Source organism: Lepus europaeus, chromosome 3 (assembly GCF_033115175.1).
Source record: "Lepus europaeus isolate LE1 chromosome 3, mLepTim1.pri, whole genome shotgun sequence".
Taxonomy (NCBI): Eukaryota; Metazoa; Chordata; class Mammalia; order Lagomorpha; family Leporidae; genus Lepus; species Lepus europaeus.
The window spans coordinates 148,489,538-148,506,005 of NC_084829.1; the positions used below are offsets into that span (position 1 = coordinate 148,489,538).

The 16,468-nt window shown below is 40.2% G+C and overlaps 1 protein-coding gene across 5 annotated transcripts in view; it reads left to right on the forward strand.

Annotated features, from left to right (window-relative positions):
• Positions 1 to 231: 231 nt before the first annotated feature.
• Positions 232 to 16,468, forward strand: part of STXBP5 (syntaxin binding protein 5) — a 228,252-nt gene continuing 212,015 nt past the window's right edge. For all 5 annotated transcript variants that reach the window (XM_062186890.1, XM_062186892.1, XM_062186893.1 and 2 more), the window contains exons 1-2: positions 232 to 606; positions 1,851 to 1,948. In XM_062186890.1, the coding sequence (XP_062042874.1) occupies positions 457 to 606; positions 1,851 to 1,948 (248 nt within the window). In that variant the 5' untranslated portion in view covers positions 232 to 456. The remainder of the gene's footprint in view (positions 607 to 1,850; positions 1,949 to 16,468) is intronic.

The window sequence follows — 16,468 nt, forward strand, 5'->3', positions numbered from 1 at the left end:
CGGGAGGAGGAGGAGGAGCGGGAAGGACGCGCCGAGGGGACTGCGGGGTCGGGGCGGGCGAGGAGCGGCGGGGCCGCGGGCCATGGACTCGGCGGGGGCGAGCCGGGGTGGCGGCGCGGCGCAGAGCCCGCCCGCGGCCAGGTGAGGCTGGGCAGAGCGGGCTCCGGGCGCCGCCGCCACTGCTGCCGCCGCCGGGCCGCGGAGCGAGGAGGCGGCCGCGGCGCCACAGCAGCCGCCGGGAGGAAGAGGGGTCGCCGCGCGGTGTTCCCGCGGCCGCCGCGCTCTCGCCGTCGCAGTATTTCCTGTTCGGATTATCTTTTGCTTCCCCCCACCCCCAGCTGCCGCCTCTCCTTCCCTTCACACTCGCACTCTTCTGGGTCCGCGGTCGAAGCTGCCCTCGGCTCCGGCCCGTGCACCCCGCCGGGGACCCCCGGCGCCTGTCCTCCCGCCGAGACCATGAGGAAATTCAACATCAGGAAGGTGCTGGACGGCCTGACCGCCGGCTCGTCGTCCTCGCAGCAGCAGCAGCAGCAGCAGCACCCGCCTGGGAACCGGGAGCCCGAGATCCAGGAAACGCTCCAGTCCGAGCACTTTCAGCTCTGCAAGGTGAGCCGGGCGCGCAGCCCCCGACGCCGTCTTGGGGAGTCGGGGTCGTTTTGGGGGGCACTGAGGGCTTGACTTGGAAAGAGAGCGTCCGTCAGCTTTAATAAAGGGCCGGCTCTTCCGCTAGCAAATGCTTCCTGGGTGCGTTATTTTGGACATCGGATCTTACTCCTTTTCGTTGATTTTTTTTTTCCCTCCCTCTCCTGTTTTCACACGTAGCAGTCCGTTCAAGGTTGCTTCAGACGCATTATCTAACATTTAATTCGTATCCTGACACTGCTGGCAATAATCTCAAAGCTTCTGTAGCCAAGCATTTTAATGTAATTCACCAACTTCCAAGTTTCCCTTTGGAAACAGTGTCTAATGAATATTGTTTATCCAAAAGCCAAACCTGTTCAACCAGATCTCTGTTCATCACTTTTCCCTTAAAATGGATTGGAGGAGCTTACACTATGAAATCGCAGATTTTTTTTTTTTTATCACTCTGTATCTTTAAAGAGTTAGTACTGTTATTTTTTCCAATTAATGACACACTGAGTGCCTTAGCATGCCGTAATTGAGAGAGAATGATGCAGCGAATTAATTCACCCACTGCTCAATGAGCACTACAAAGTTGTTTTGCAATTAATACCTACCTGCCTTCCTCTTAGACAGTCATGCCTTCCTTTGGAAGAGTTTCTTAAAGAGTCAATGTTTTGCCCCAAATCCCTGAAATTATTTGCTTAATAGTAAGTTGCAAAAAATACGAGTATATGTTGTACCCATTTTCATTCTTTTACAGTTGAAAAATGTTGGGGTGGAGGCTTAGCAATTGCTTTAGCAATTTTTTGGCAGAAGTAATTATATGGCAGCTTTTCCTAGGAAGTACTTGGATTTAGCATCCAAATAAAGTAGTGATAAAGTGATTACTCTTGAAAACAAGTTTACAGAATTTTATACCTCTGCAGACTTTTGTAATTTGGTGTCAGACTTAATATGGAATATTAATGAGAATTTTCTTCTACCATTATTAAGGAAAAGCAAAATGTAATGTGTCACACTGAGATGTTTGTTTATTTCAGGTTCCATGTGAATTACTTTGTTAAGGTAGATTCCATTTTTTAAAAAATTGTAAAGCAGTAAGTGCATGTGTATGTGTTCGATTAGATTATACAGTTGTTTCTGAATTCTAATGCCTCTGTTGACATTTCTATTTTTAAATTTTGCTTGCTGCCTTGGTTGCTGTGATGTCACCTGCCCATCCCTAGACTGTGCGCCATGGATTCCCCTATCAACCCTCAGCCCTGGCCTTTGATCCTGTACAGAAGATCCTGGCAGTGGGAACTCAGACTGGTGCTTTAAGGCTGTATCCTTTCTTTAATTTTATTTTTTAATTTTTACTCTGTGCTCCTCAGTCCTTCTGTGTTGCTGATAAGTTCCAAAGAAAATTTTCTTTTCTTGTTTAATTCCAAAGACAAGGTGTGGTGTTTGTTTTTCCCTTGATTATACTTACTTGTGTGTTGTATGTGGCCTTGATGTCTCTATGTTCAGTTTATAGTAGGTAAATGTGTATCAAAATAGAAATGTAAAGTTTTGCTCTCCTTACTTTTTTTGCAACAGGCTAGACATTTCTGAGGGGAAATAGATGTGCTCATATACTAGTGGTCTATTGCAAAGGGTATGTTAAGGGAGAGTCATAAAGATAGTAGTACAGTGTTCATTTTATTTGCTTCTTAAAATATTGTACATGGTGGACATTGAACTTAAGATGTGTGTTTTTCTAATGAATTATAGGTTCAATTTGAATTGGATTGTGGTTGTTTCCAACATATCCATCTAGAAAAATCATTAGCAGAGAACAAATGCAGTGATGCTCTATGAGTAGTTATGAAGGGTTAATATTTCTGCAAGTTTTAGAGGTTTTTTTGTGTAATGCGTAGGTATGAATGTGCTCTCTGCACAGTTTCCCTTTTATAGTCTACATTTGTTGTGTACATGTACAAACTGTTAGGTTAGTTTTGCATTAAAGTGTTAGTATAGAAAAGAATCTTCCTGGATGCGTGTTAACTATGGTAATTTTATTATGAGCATTTTGTTAAATATTTTAAAAAATGTTTTTCAAGATCATTATTTTAGCCTGAACAATTGAGACTGCTTTTCACTTTCCTACTGTTCAGCTTGGAAATAAAATTTGTGTGTGTTTTCTCTATGACATTTAACCATACTTAATCTAAATACTCTTATTTTTAAAATTAAACATAGAAAAAATGCTTTGTTCAGCCATCTGTAGGATATATACCTCCGTATATTATTGAGGAAATGTGCTGATAATGAACAGATAAAAAATTAGTAGGTGATCTCAGTAGACATTGTCAAAAAAAAATGGAAGTGGGTGAGAAGTTTTATCCCTTTACATTTTAGATTTATCTGCATTTGAGTTAAATTGTGTCAAGCATTTTACTCCTGATCTTTCAAGCTTATTTCAAAGAAGTATTCTATGGTATCAGGACATGCTTTATGTTTCATTTGTGATTTAGTGTACTGTCTTTAAAATGTTAACAGTTTTTATGTGGTCTATTCAACTGTGTTGTAAGTGAAGTCTAACATACATAGAATTAGTAGTGCAGTTCCACTTATTTAAACGATTAAATCTGATGAACTAAATCTGAATATGTTAGTTTCTGAGACAATATATATAAACTGTTCTTCCTCAAATATCTAGATAGTTGAGACTAGAATATTTTTTAAATGTTTACACATTTTTACTCTTGAATCCAGTGATTACAACCTTCTATTTTAGGATTCTTACTTTAGACTCATGAAGATGGAAATAAAGTTAAATTTTGTCAGTGTGAGTACTGTGTGTTGAGCAAAACTGCAGTGACAAGACCAGTGCATTGTTCTAGATGGATTCTTTGGAACTGAAAGCATATTTTGTTTAAGAAAAGAATTTCATTACTGGACTAGAAGAAAAAAGTCAAGTTGAATTAAATAAGTTATTTGTATATTATTTTTGCTTTTCTTTTAGCTCTTTCCCCAGTGTTGTCTCAGGATCTCATATATATATATATTTTCTTTTTAATAACCAATGTGGCTCTTTTATAACTTAATGTATTTATAGAAGAGTACCATCAGCAAGACTGATTTTATGAAAGAAATATTTTTTTTGACAACGCTTAATCTTAATGCCTTTGAATAATTACAGATTGTCACAAAAAGTAGTTTTGATATTAGACTTAATACAGATTGCCATTAAAAGCCACGGTCAAGTGTCCAAAATTACCACTTAGATGTGACTTCTAGTATATATATTTTTTTGCAGTTAAATATTACATGAACGAAAGTGAACTTGTATTTGTAGCTTACAATTATAAATTTTTTAACACCTCTTTACTATATTTAGAATGCAGTCTGGAAAACTGGTTACCAAATCATTTTTACACTTCTTTTTTATCAGATTTGTAAGACTATACTAGAGTGGCAAATTGGCTTGACTACCAGTAATACCACCTGGTCATTCCTTCTGTTAGGTTTAAGTAGTAAATAAGCTGGTGAGCATTATTTATTATGACTCTGATTTGTAGAAAATAACAAAGACATTTTTATATTTATCTGGCTTTCTAAATATGTGGTATAAGGGACATGTTATTTTCTTTGTTATTTTTGAAACTAGATATCTAAATTTATAGATTCTAATTCCAAAGCTCCATATTGGTTTAACATGCAGATTATTACAACTACATTTATTAAACTTGCTCTTTTGTATATTTCCCTACTGCAATTGGTTTCTTTTATGTTTTTCTTTATTGTCTTCTCATATTACTTTTGTAGCTTGTGATATTTTTATCCTGAAAAGTTTCTTTAGAGCAGAAGTATATTTGTAGGTAAAGTCTTCTCTTTCATTTAACTGCAGAACAGAGAGTAAATGTCTTTAGTAGGATCATGTTGTTAGAATTACAAATGCATGTCTGATTTGATTAATAAGGGCAGTTCCAAAATGGTATAGGATTATATTAAATTGATCTCTCTAGAGTTGAAAACCAAATACTAAGTGAGAAAATTATATGTGATATCTAATTTTTGTAGAAAAGGATTAGTGAAAATCTGAAGACTTAAATAATATCTAGCTAACCATAAAGCAAAATGGATTTGTTTACTACTTTAATATCTATTAAAGAATAGTATCATTATAAAGATACCAAGTACACACCTGTCTTGGCTTTTGGGGAGAATGTGAGAGTGAGATACATTTATTAATAAGCAGGAAAGCATACTTTATTATGTACCAAGTATATAGTGGTAATATGATTTAATGATGTTAATTCTTCTCTTTTTCTACATGGAAATACATGCAGTTTGATTTTTAGGTGTAAACTGAAGATTAGAACTCTTTTTTCTATGTAGAAATACTACAGTTTGTTTCTTAGGAGTAAACTGAGGATCAGAACTATTGGGGTAAAGGGATCCATTGTTTATTCCCAGATGAATAAATTGAAGTAAAAAAAACTCAAGATAGTTTCTAACTGAAGAATAAAGACATTTTTAATGCTGCTTCTCTTTATCTAGACTTCCATTTTATTAGTATAATTTCAAATTACTTTGCGCTGTAGTATAATCATGGCCTACCCTAATCTTATTATTAAGATAAAATTTTGTCTAGTTATTAAGGTAAAATTTTGTCTAATACAATGAGGACAGTTTATATATTAGCATTTCAAGGAATAAGCAGAGGAATGGAATTTTATATTTAATGAGTTTTTGTGGAAATTTATGGTTTTGAAAAAATAATTATCAGGTTATCATCAAAGAATTTAATTGTCTTCTTGAGTAGTGGAAAATACTGTGTAATAAGCAGTCTATTTTGATGAGGTGTGGACTGTCTTTTAAGTTGCAGTAATGATGCTGGGTGCAGGTACAGAACAATTTTTATACCTTGGGGATTATTTAGCAAGCACCTGTTAAGTGTCATACAACGTTTGCTTGTATATTGTGGCCTGAATTTTGATTCTTGTCTTTTCAGTGAACAATTGCATGTCCTCTTTTTTTCAGATTAAAAAAAAAATTATTTGAAAGGCAGAGTTATAGAGACAGAGACCTTCCATCTGCTGATTCACTCCTGAAATGGCTGGGACTGGACAGGCCAAAGCGAAGAGCCTGGAATTCCATCTGGGTCTCCCATGTGGGTGGAAGGGCCCCAAGCAGTTGGGCCGTCTTTGTTTTGTTTCCATGCACATTAACTGAGAGCTGGATCAGAACTGGCAGTGGACGCTCAAACTGGTGCTCATATGGGTCACAGGCAGTGGCTTAACCACCTGTACCAGCCCCACTCGTTCTTGAGTTAGTTTTTTCTTACTTGAAAAATGAAGGTGCTGTACTAGATGATTTCTTCAAGAAGTAATTCTGGGATTTTCAATATCTATGTGTTGTATATAATATAAAAGAAATGAAAATGTGACCCTTCAAAAAGTTTTCCATTCTAATCAGAAGACTAGAACCAGATAAACATTAATTGAAGTTATTTCAGGGTCTACTGATATACAAAATCAGAGTATAGGTAATTACATTTGATAGACTTTTTTTCAAAGAAGATTTATATATTTCTTTGAAAGAGTTACAGAGAGAGAGGGAGAGACAGAGCGAATCTTCAATTAGCTGGTTTACTCCCCAGGTGGCTTCAACAAACAGATCTGGGCCAGGTGCAAGCTGGGATCGAGGAGCTTTTTCCAGGTCTCCCACGTGGGTAGCAGGGGCCCTACCACTTGGGCTGTCTTCAATTGCTTTTACTTGAATGGGGCACCTATGGGAGGCCAGAGTTGTAGGTGGTGGCTTTACCTGCTATGCTGAAATGCTGGTCCCTTGATAAAGATTTCTTTACATTGGTAGATAAGATTTCAGAATGGCAGGAAAGAGTAGAAAAATTATTCCAGGCAAGGAAAGCAGTAGGGACAAAAGTATAGAAAAGGGAATTACCGTGGTAGTTTTGATGATAGTGGGAAAAATGTTCCCAGTTGTTTTAGGGGCGAAATAAGGAGCCAGTTGATCAGGGACTTTGAATGTTAACCTAAGATATCTGAATGCAATTTAGTTAGGGATCTTAGTTTTGTAAGGAGATGCTCTCAGGAAGACTGTGTGACTTTTTGTATGATTAACAGGACAGTTGTGTCATGGATGGAAAAAATCCAAAAGTTAACTCAGATAACTTAATCAATATAGTACAGTGAACCCCGATGAGGTGTGATAAAAGGGGAATTAGAGAAGGGGAATAAATAAGGATGGTAATGTTTTGCACATAAAGCATTGAAGCAGTTATAAAACAAATGGAGAACTTGGCAAAGATGTGGGCAGAGAAATGTAGAATTTGAAATTGTTATTTTTTACCACATTGCATTTTTTGGGAAGGTAGCTTGGACTAAAATAGGCATGAGAATTTGATACACTTTTACATTGGATTTCTTTTTGGGCTGGTCCTTGGTGATTTCATTATTGCATTTATATTTAAAGTCATTACAAGCTGTTTGATTTTGTCCGTTTTTCTCTGTCAGTGTTTCTTAATAATGGTAGCATTTTGGACAGGCTACTTCTATGTATTTGTTCAGCCCGTTGCAGATACTTAATATTCCTGGCCTCTACTACTAACAGGCCAGTATTGCCTCCTCTATCTCTCACTTACTTCTAGGTGCTCTTGGTTGAGATCCACTGCCCTTGACCCAAGTTTTTGACAAGTTAAATGGGATTAGTAACCCTACCTGACTCATGAGACTATCTTCAGGATTAAATGTGGCAATGTGTGTGCATATAACGTTTTTTTTTTGTTTTGTTTTTTGTTTTTTGTTTTTTTTTTGACAGGCAGAGTGGATAGTGAGAGAGAGAGACAGAGAGAAAGGTCTTCCTTTTTGCCATTGGTTCACCCTCCAATGGCCGCTGCGGACGGTGCATCTCGCTGAACCGAAGCCAGGAGCCAGGTGCTTCTCCTGGTCTCCCATGCGGGTGCAGGGCCCAAGCACTTGGGCCATCCTCCACTGTACTCCCAGGCCACAGCAGAGAGCTGGCCTGGAAAAGGGGCAACCGGGATAGAATCTGGCGCCCCAACCGGGACTAGAACCTGGTGTGCCGGTGCCACAAGGCCGAGGATTAGCCTGTTAAGCCACAGCGCCGGCCATGCATATAACTTTTAAGACCATGCCAGGACATTTGGTGAATGTTCTATGGTTGTTATTGTTAATGTGATAGTTATTCTGTGGTTTGAATTTTCAGGTCCTTCATTCATTTATTTTAACAAATTATTGCTGAGAAGAAATTTGGTGGCAGGTATGCACTGTGTTAGAAGGTCTTCATTTCCTTTGTTTTTGAAACTGATGTAGTCTTTGAAGCCAAGATCTTGAAAAGTACTGTTTTCTTCTTTGAATTTGTCTTTGAAATGGTATGCTCTTCTGAACTACAAGTTTGCAAAATTTGTATTTAGACAGAATGAGATAATGTGTGTGAAAGTTTCTCACATGTTAGGTACTAAGTGATTGTTTATTGACTTTTGATACTTGTAAGATGGTATTAAGTTTTTTGACTTGCAGCTTACTTATTTTACAAAAAATACTACTAGAATATTTTGAAATGATTTTTGTTTGAAATTGTTAAAAGTAAAATAGTTTATCTAGAATTTAGCCACATTTTTATACATTCCTCTTCCCCCTCCATACTTTGGTTCATGGAATTCTGGCTCTAGAGGAGAAACAAGGACCTTGAATGAAGTACTTTAACTTCTCAATTCTTGGCTCTTCATTAAGGAGGACTTGGCATAAAAAGAAGACTTTGTACTGTATCAGATATAAGTTAGGATTATTAGCATGGACTACTATAACGGGAGAAATAGGTACATTTACTTCAGAAATAACTAGATAGGGACTCTGCTTGGAAATGGCTTATTTTGCAGTGCATTTTTTTGTAGAAGGAAATAAACTGTAATAGAAATTGTGCGGAATGGAAAAGGATGTGTTAACTGCTAGAGAATCAAGTCTGTGCTTTGTGAGCTTTTCTGCCTTGGGTTAGATGGGTTTTTATTTCTGATTGGTATTCTCCTTTATTTCTATTTTGTAGTATAATTTGAATATCCTAGCTTGATATAGCCATCCAAAGGAAAAAGAATTTTTGAAAACTTACATTATTAATAGGTGTGTATTCTAGTCTACAGACTAACTTTGTATAAATGAACCCAAATCTCTTATGCTTTTTTTCCTTTCCTGTAAAATGACAAAATTAGGATATATGACTTCTATGAGTCCCTCCAGGTCTCAGATCTTATCATTTCTTTTTCTGTGGAGGATTTGAGAATTCTCTGGATATGTCTGTGTAGTGTGAGCTTCTGATTGATTATTCTCAGTAAAGAAGATGATGTATTAAGTCCATCCCATTGTAGCTCCCTTTGCTTTGTGTCTGTTGACTGCATTTATAATTGAAGTCAGTAGATGCATAAGTCTAAACCTTTCTTTACAAAAGGTATCAGAGGTATCAGGAAAGAGAATATGAATAAAGAGACACACAGGTGTTTTTCCTTGAAGCAGTAGCTCACATTGAATAGGATGATGGGTGGTAGCGTTTTCTTTACATAACAGATAAGATCTCATTGAGCATTTTAAAATAATAGTGACAAACTTTATCTTCCTTTCCTTGGTGTTGATGGTCTTGGTATAAAAATAAGATTAATTTACTTTAAAAGTAACATTGTAGGGCAGCACTGTGGCATAGTGGGTAAAGCTGTTGCCTGCAAAGTTGACATCCCATATGGGTGCCAGTTGGAGACCCAGCTGCTACACTTCATATCCAGCTCCCTGCTAATGTGCTTGGGAAAGCAGTGGAGGATGGCTCAAGTGTTTGGGCCCCTGCATCCAGATGGGAGACCTAGAAGGAGCTCTGGGCTCAGCCTGGCCCAGCCCCAGCCATTTCTGCTGGGGAGTGAACCATGAGATAGAAGTTCCCTGTCTGTTTCTCTTTCTTTCTGTATCTGCCTTTCAAATAAGTAAATCTTTAAAAAAAAAAAAAAAAAGTTCAGTTCCTAATCACATGATTTCATTTTTTTAAAAAAACATTTATTTATTCATTTACACAGGAAGAGGAAGAGAGAGAGAGAGATACCTTTTATCCACTGGTTTGCTCCCTAATTGGCCACAGCAGCTGGGGCTGGGCCAGGCTGAAGCCAGGAGGCAGTAGCTTCTTCCAGTCTCCCATGTAGGTGGTAAAGGCCCATGGACTTGGGCCATCTTCTGCTGCTTTCCCAGGCACGTTAGCAGGAAGCTGAATCAGAACCAGCACTGTGGCGCAGTAGGCACCAGCATCCCATATGGGCCCTGGTTTGAATTCCAGCTGCTTCTCTTCCAATCCAGCTCTCTGCTATGGCCTGGGGAAGCAGTGAAAGATGGCCCAAGTCCTTGGACCCTTGTACCCACATGGTACACCTGGAAGGAGCTCCTGGCTCAGATTGGCCCAGCTCTGGCCATTGTGGCCATTTGGGGAGTGAACCAGTGGATGGAAGACCTTTCTGTCTCTCCTTCTCTTTGTCTATAACTTTACCTCTCAAAAAAGTAAATAAAATCTTAAAGTGGAGCAGGCAGGTCTTGAACCAGCGATTAAATGGGATGCCAGAGTTGCAGGTGGTGGTTTTACCCACTGTGCCACAATGCTGGCCCCTATTAATTTTTTTATGAGAGATGATATAAAAAGTCTTCCTTGAATTGTTGGGATGTAATTTGGATATTGAATTTGATATTTGTATAATAATTTAGAGTATTTGTAGTTGGGAGTGTACATATGGATTAGATTGCAAGGTTGAGTATCACCATATGAAAAATAAGCTTTGGTGGTTATATTTATTTGGCCTTAACTTTATGCGTTGGTAGAGGCACTTTTTTTACAAGAAGAAAATTAATAATCAGAATGTCAATATTGCTTTGCTTTGCAGTACTTAGATGGGAATTTCGTGACCTGATTTGACATAATAGCATCATCAGAAAGTGTACTTAGTATTTTGGGATTACAGATTAAGGAAATGTTGTTGTTGTTGTTGTTTGACCCAAATGTTTATCTGTTTAAGATTATAACAGGATGCTATAAAGAGAAGGGCAGGGCCAGCGCCGTGGCTCACTTGGTTAACCCTCCGCCTGCGGTGCCAGCATCCCATATGGGCGCTGGGTTCTAGTTCCGGTTGCTCCTCTTCCAGTCCAGCTCTCTGCTGTGGCCCGGGAGAGCAGTGGAGGATGGCCCAAGTGCTTGGGCCCCTGCACCCGCATGGGAGACCAGGAGGAAACACCTGGCTACTGGCTTTGGATGGGCGCAGCACACCAGCCATAGCAACCATTTCGGTGGTGAACCAACAGAAGGAAGACCTTTCTCTCTGTCTCTCTCTCACACTGTCTATAACTCTACCTGTCAAATAAAAAAAAAATCATAAAGAGAAGGGCATTTTCTTATATACTGCCTTTTAGATTTGAATATATTTCATTAAAGTAGCTTTTTTTTTTTTTTTTAATTTTTGACAGGCAGAGTGGACAGTGAGAGAGAGAGACAGAGAGAAAGGTCTTCCTTTGCCGTTGGTTCACCCTCCAATGGCCGCCGCGGCCGGCGTGCTGTGGCCGGCGCACCGCGCTGATCCGATGGCAGGAGCCAGGTGCTTCCTCCTGGTCTCCCATGGGGTGCAGGGCCCAAGCACTTGGGCCATCCTCCACTTCACTCCCTGGCTACAGCAGAGAGCTGGCCTGGAAGAGGGGCAACCGGGACAGAATCCGGCGCCCCGACCGGGACTAGAACCCAGTGTGCCGGCGCCGCAAGGCGGAGGATTAGCCTGTTGAGCCACGGTGCCGGCTTAAAGTAGCTTTTAATATAACCTATCCCTACCAGACTTCTTGGGAAGTGCAACAATGTGATTCTTGACTTGATTTTTATGAAATAAGCTGAGCTATTTCTGTAGTTACATGTATGACAATTCATTTGTGGAGAAAAATGGTACTTTCAATTTAATTCAGACTTCCCGTGAAGATGATTCCAGTTCCTATATAATATAATCATTTTATACTTTAAACCATTTATAATTTTTATTTGCAGCAATAAAAACAATTCCGTGATCTTCCATATATATATATATATACATATATACATATATATATATATAATTTGACAGAGTTATAGACAGAGAGAGAGACAGAGACAGAGACAGAGACAGAGAGAAAGGTCTTGGTCTTCTTTCCGTTGGTTCACCCCCCAGATGGCTGCCACGGCCGGTGCTGCACTGATCCGAAGCCAGGAGCCAGGTGCTTCTTCCTGTTCTCCCATGCGAGTGCAGGGGCCCAAGCCCTTGGGCCATCTTCCACTGCCCTCCTGGGCCACAACAGAGAGCTGGACTGGAAGAGGAGCAACCGGGACTAGAACCCAGCACCCATACGGGTCGTGGGTGCTGAAGGCGGAGGATTAACCAAGTGAGCCACGGTGCCGGCCCCCCTTCCATATATTTTATTAACATTTTAAATGTTTTTTAAAAATTTAAATTCATAGCAGCCATGTAGTTTCATGTAGTTGCTTTAATCTCTCATTCTAATATTTCATTTTAAAGAAATTTTTGACACTCATCTCTCCTGCTGTATTTTAAAGAAATTTTGGATACTACCTCTGTTTTTTATGCTGTAACCTTTTCTTTTTCTGTGTGGGTGGAAGATTAGCTGAAGGGAGAAAGTTGAGTACATAATTGTTGACACAGATAACTGCTGATTACTCAGTTTTCCATAATAAGCCACATTTTTAGTGATTCCTTAAGTTTAGAATACATTTTTCCTTGTTCATACAGTTTCTAAAAATATTTATTTATTTATTTAAAGACAGAGTTAGAGAGAGAGAGGTAGAGACAGAGAGGTCTTCCATCTGCTGGTTCACTCCCGAAATGGCCACAACGGCTGTAGCTGAGCTGATCTGAAGCCAGGAGCCAAGAGCTCCTTCTGGGTCTCGCACGTGGATGCAGGTATCCAAGGACTTGGGCCATCCTCTAGTGCCTTCCTAGGCATATTAGCAGGGAGCTGGATTGGAATGGAGCAGCCAGGACTCAAATCAGCACCCATATGGGGTGCCAGTGCTGCAGGCCATGGCTTAACACACTACGCCACAGTGCCAGCCCTCATATAATTTTTTTAAAAGATGTATTATTGTATATTGAAGGTAATTTTGCTTTTTTTTTTAAAGAAACTTAATTACCTTTAAAGAAGAACCCCAAAATGATACATCTTTTGCAAGCACTTAGACATAGCTTTAATTAATTAATTAATTTATTAAGATTTATTTATTTATTTGTAAGACAGAGTTTATACAGAGAGAGGAGAGGCAGAAAGTGAGAGAGATCTTCCATCTGATGGTTCACTCCCCAGATGGCCACAACAGCCAGAGCTGCGCTAATACGAAGCCAGGAGCTTCTTCTGGGTCTCCCACACGGATGCAGGGGCCCAAGCACTTGGGCCAGCTTCTACTGCTTTCACAGGCCATAGCAGAGAGCTGGATTGGAAGAGGAGCAGCCAGGACTAGAATTGCCGCCCATATGGGTGGCCAGCACTTCAGGTCAAGGGTGTTAACCTGCTGCGCCACAGCGCCGGCCCCAACATAACTTCAATTTATAAGACATAAGAATATCCTCCACTAAAACGAAGTAATTCTTTGAGAACAATTTTTACTATTAAGTCTCATAATACAACTCTTTGGAAACAAAGGTCCTGCATGGGAAATTAGCACACAATGACTCCTGTTGCTTATTTAACAACTGTCTTATGTATGATGTCAGTGATCACCTGAGGCTCTTAACAAGAGCTGCCTAGGCTATGAAAGCCTTTTGGATCCACAAATTCCTTCAGTATGCATTTTAGTTTTTTTTTCTTTTCTTTCTATATTTTTCTTTTCCTTCCTCATACAAAGTGTAGAATAGAGTTAATGTTCTGTGTATAACATTAAATGAAAATAGATCTTAGTAATATATAAGACTGGGAACAGGAGAAGGAAGAGGAAGAGGGATAGGAGTGTGGGTGGGAGGGCGGGTATGGTGGGAAGAATTACTGTGTTCCTAAAATTGCATTATGAAATGCATGCAAATAAGTTTTAAAAAGATGCATTATTGGCCAGCGCCGTGGCTTAACAGGCTAATCCTCCGCCTTGCGGCGCCGGCACACCGGGTTCTAGTCCCGGTCGGGGCACCGATCCTGTCCCGGTTGCCCCTCTTCCAGGCCAGCTCTCTGCTGTGGCCAGGGAGTGCAGTGGAGGATGGCCCAAGTGCTTGGGCCCTGCACCCCATGGGAGACCAGGAGAAGCACCTGGCTCCTGCCATCGGAACAGCGCGGTGCGCCGGCTGCAGCGCGCCTACCGCGGCAGCCATTGGAGGGTGAACCAACGGCAAAAGGAAGACCTTTCTCTGTCTCCCTCTACTGTCCACTCTGCCTGTCAAAAATTTAAAAAAAAAAAAAAGATGCATTATTTATTTACATATTTGAAAGGCAGAGTTATGGCAGGGGCAGGGAGAAGTGGGCAGATCTTCCATCCATTGGTTCTTTTCCCAGATGGCTGGATTTGGGCCAGGCTGAAGCCAAGAGCAGTAGTGGAATGAGCCACCTGGGAACTCCATCTGGTTCCCCTCATGGGTGGCAGAGGCGCAAGTATTTGGGCCATTTTACACTGTTTTCCTTGTGCATTAGCAGGGAATTAGATTGGAAGTGAAGCAGCTGACCTGCTGTTCAAATAATTCTTAAATTTAGAGTCCAGGGTCTTGTTTTTGTGATGTGTTTTTTGTTTGATTCCATTCCAACTTCCAGCCCATTTTGCCAAGTCTTTCTTGGTTCAACATCTAAAATGAAATTATTACACTAACATTTAAAATTTTTTTGTATCTTTCTTTTCACTTATTTCAAAGAGAGACACTGACAAACAGGGAGACAGTTGGCTGTCTTCTGGGTCTCTTCCCAAATGCCTTCAACAACCAGGGCTCAACCAGGCCTAGGGATCCAGGAACTCAATCTGGAAAGAGCCCCAGCAATTTGAGATATTGCTTACTATCTCCCTGGTTGCACATTAGAGAAGCTGGATTCAGAAGTGGAGCTGGAACTTGAATCTAGGCACTCTGACAGGGGATATGGATATATACCAAGAGGCAGTTTAGCTGCTGTGCCAAAGGTCTGCCCTTCAGTACCATTCTTTATAAATAATATCATGAAAACATCAAATGTCTAAAATTAGTCCTTTTGGAAATTACAACTAGAATGTCTGGTGATAACTTTCTTTTACAATCAATTGTCAACATTAGTATATGAGAAAATTCGGTGCAGTTTAAAAGTAATGCAGATTTGCAAAGTCAACCATATCCTTTACTTTTAAAGAAATCAGAAGTTATAGTAGTCAGTGTAAAAATTACAAAATTAGAAAATCAAGGCAGAATATATAGATTCTTAAAGTTAGTATGTTCTCTCAAGGATATTATTTGCAAGATGAGTCTGTGTAAACACATACTTAAAGTAATGAAGATCTAAGCCTTTAGGACTCAGCAAATATTTTCTGTAAAGGCCTAAATAGTAAGTTATTTTAGGCCTTATGATCTCTCTGACAGATATTCGACTTTGCCTCTACAGAGAACAAAAGTGGCTATAGACAAATGAGTGTAAGTGTGTTTCAGTAATACTTCATTTACAAAATTGGATAGGTTTGGCCAACTAGCCAAAGTTTGCTAGTCTTAGCTTTAGTTTATCAGGTTTTTAAAAGCCTCGCTTTTAAAGTATGGGTGGAGAAGAATGTTTAGCAAAGAATTACTGACATTTTTATATTTAATTTTCATAAATTGGAGTGATAATCATTTGATACAGTGGCTTAAATCAATACTTGGGACACCAGCATCCCGTATCCAAGTGTTTGGTTCAAGTCTAGGGTGCTCTGGTTGCAGTTGGCTTCCTGCTAAGGTGCACCTTGGGAGACTGCAGGTGATAACTCAAGTAGTTGATCCCTGCTACCCCATTGGATACCATGTTCCACGTTGAATTCTGAGTTTCTGGCTTCTGTCTGGCCCAGTCCCAGCTCAGTCCTGGCTGTTTTGGGCATTTGGGGAGTGAACCAGCAGATGGAAGATCTCTGTCTTTCAAAATAGAGTTTAAATAAATTTTTAAAAAATTAAAATTAAATTGCAACTGTTTGAAACTTAATATTTCAGTCACAATGTTTTTTAAGATTTATTTTTATTATTTGAAAGGTAGAGTGACAGAGAGAGAGAGAGACGCCTTCCATCTGCTGGTTTACTTCTCAAATGGCCACAATGGCCAGGTTGCGCCAGGATGCAGACAGGAGCCAGAAGCTCCAACTGGCTTTCCCATGTGGGTGTCAGGTACCGAAGCACTTGGGCTATCTTCTGTTGTGTTCCCAGAACCCATTAACAGGGAGCTGGATTGGAAGAAGAGCAGCAGGGATTTGAAGTTTTGCTGTGATATGTGATGCCAGTGTTTCAGGCAGTGACTTAGCCCGTTGCACCACAGTGCTGGCCATTGAGTCATAAATTTTAAAATAAGTGAAAAAAGAATCAGTGTTTCTCTCTCTCTCTCTCTCTCTCTCTCTTTTTTTTTTTTTTTTTTTGACAGGCAGAGTTAGAGAGAGAGACAGAGAGAAAGGTCTCCCTTCCGTTGGTTCACTCCCCAAATGGCTGCTACAGCCAGCGCGCTGCGCCGATCCGAAGTCAGGAGCCAGGTGCTTCCTCCTGGTCTCCCATGCAGGTGCAGGGCCCAAGCACTTGGGCCATCCTCCACTGCCTTCCTGGGCCACAGCAGAGAGCTGGACTGGAAGAGGAGCAACCGGGACAGAATCCAGCGCCCCGACCAGGACTAGAACCCGGGGTGCCAGTGCT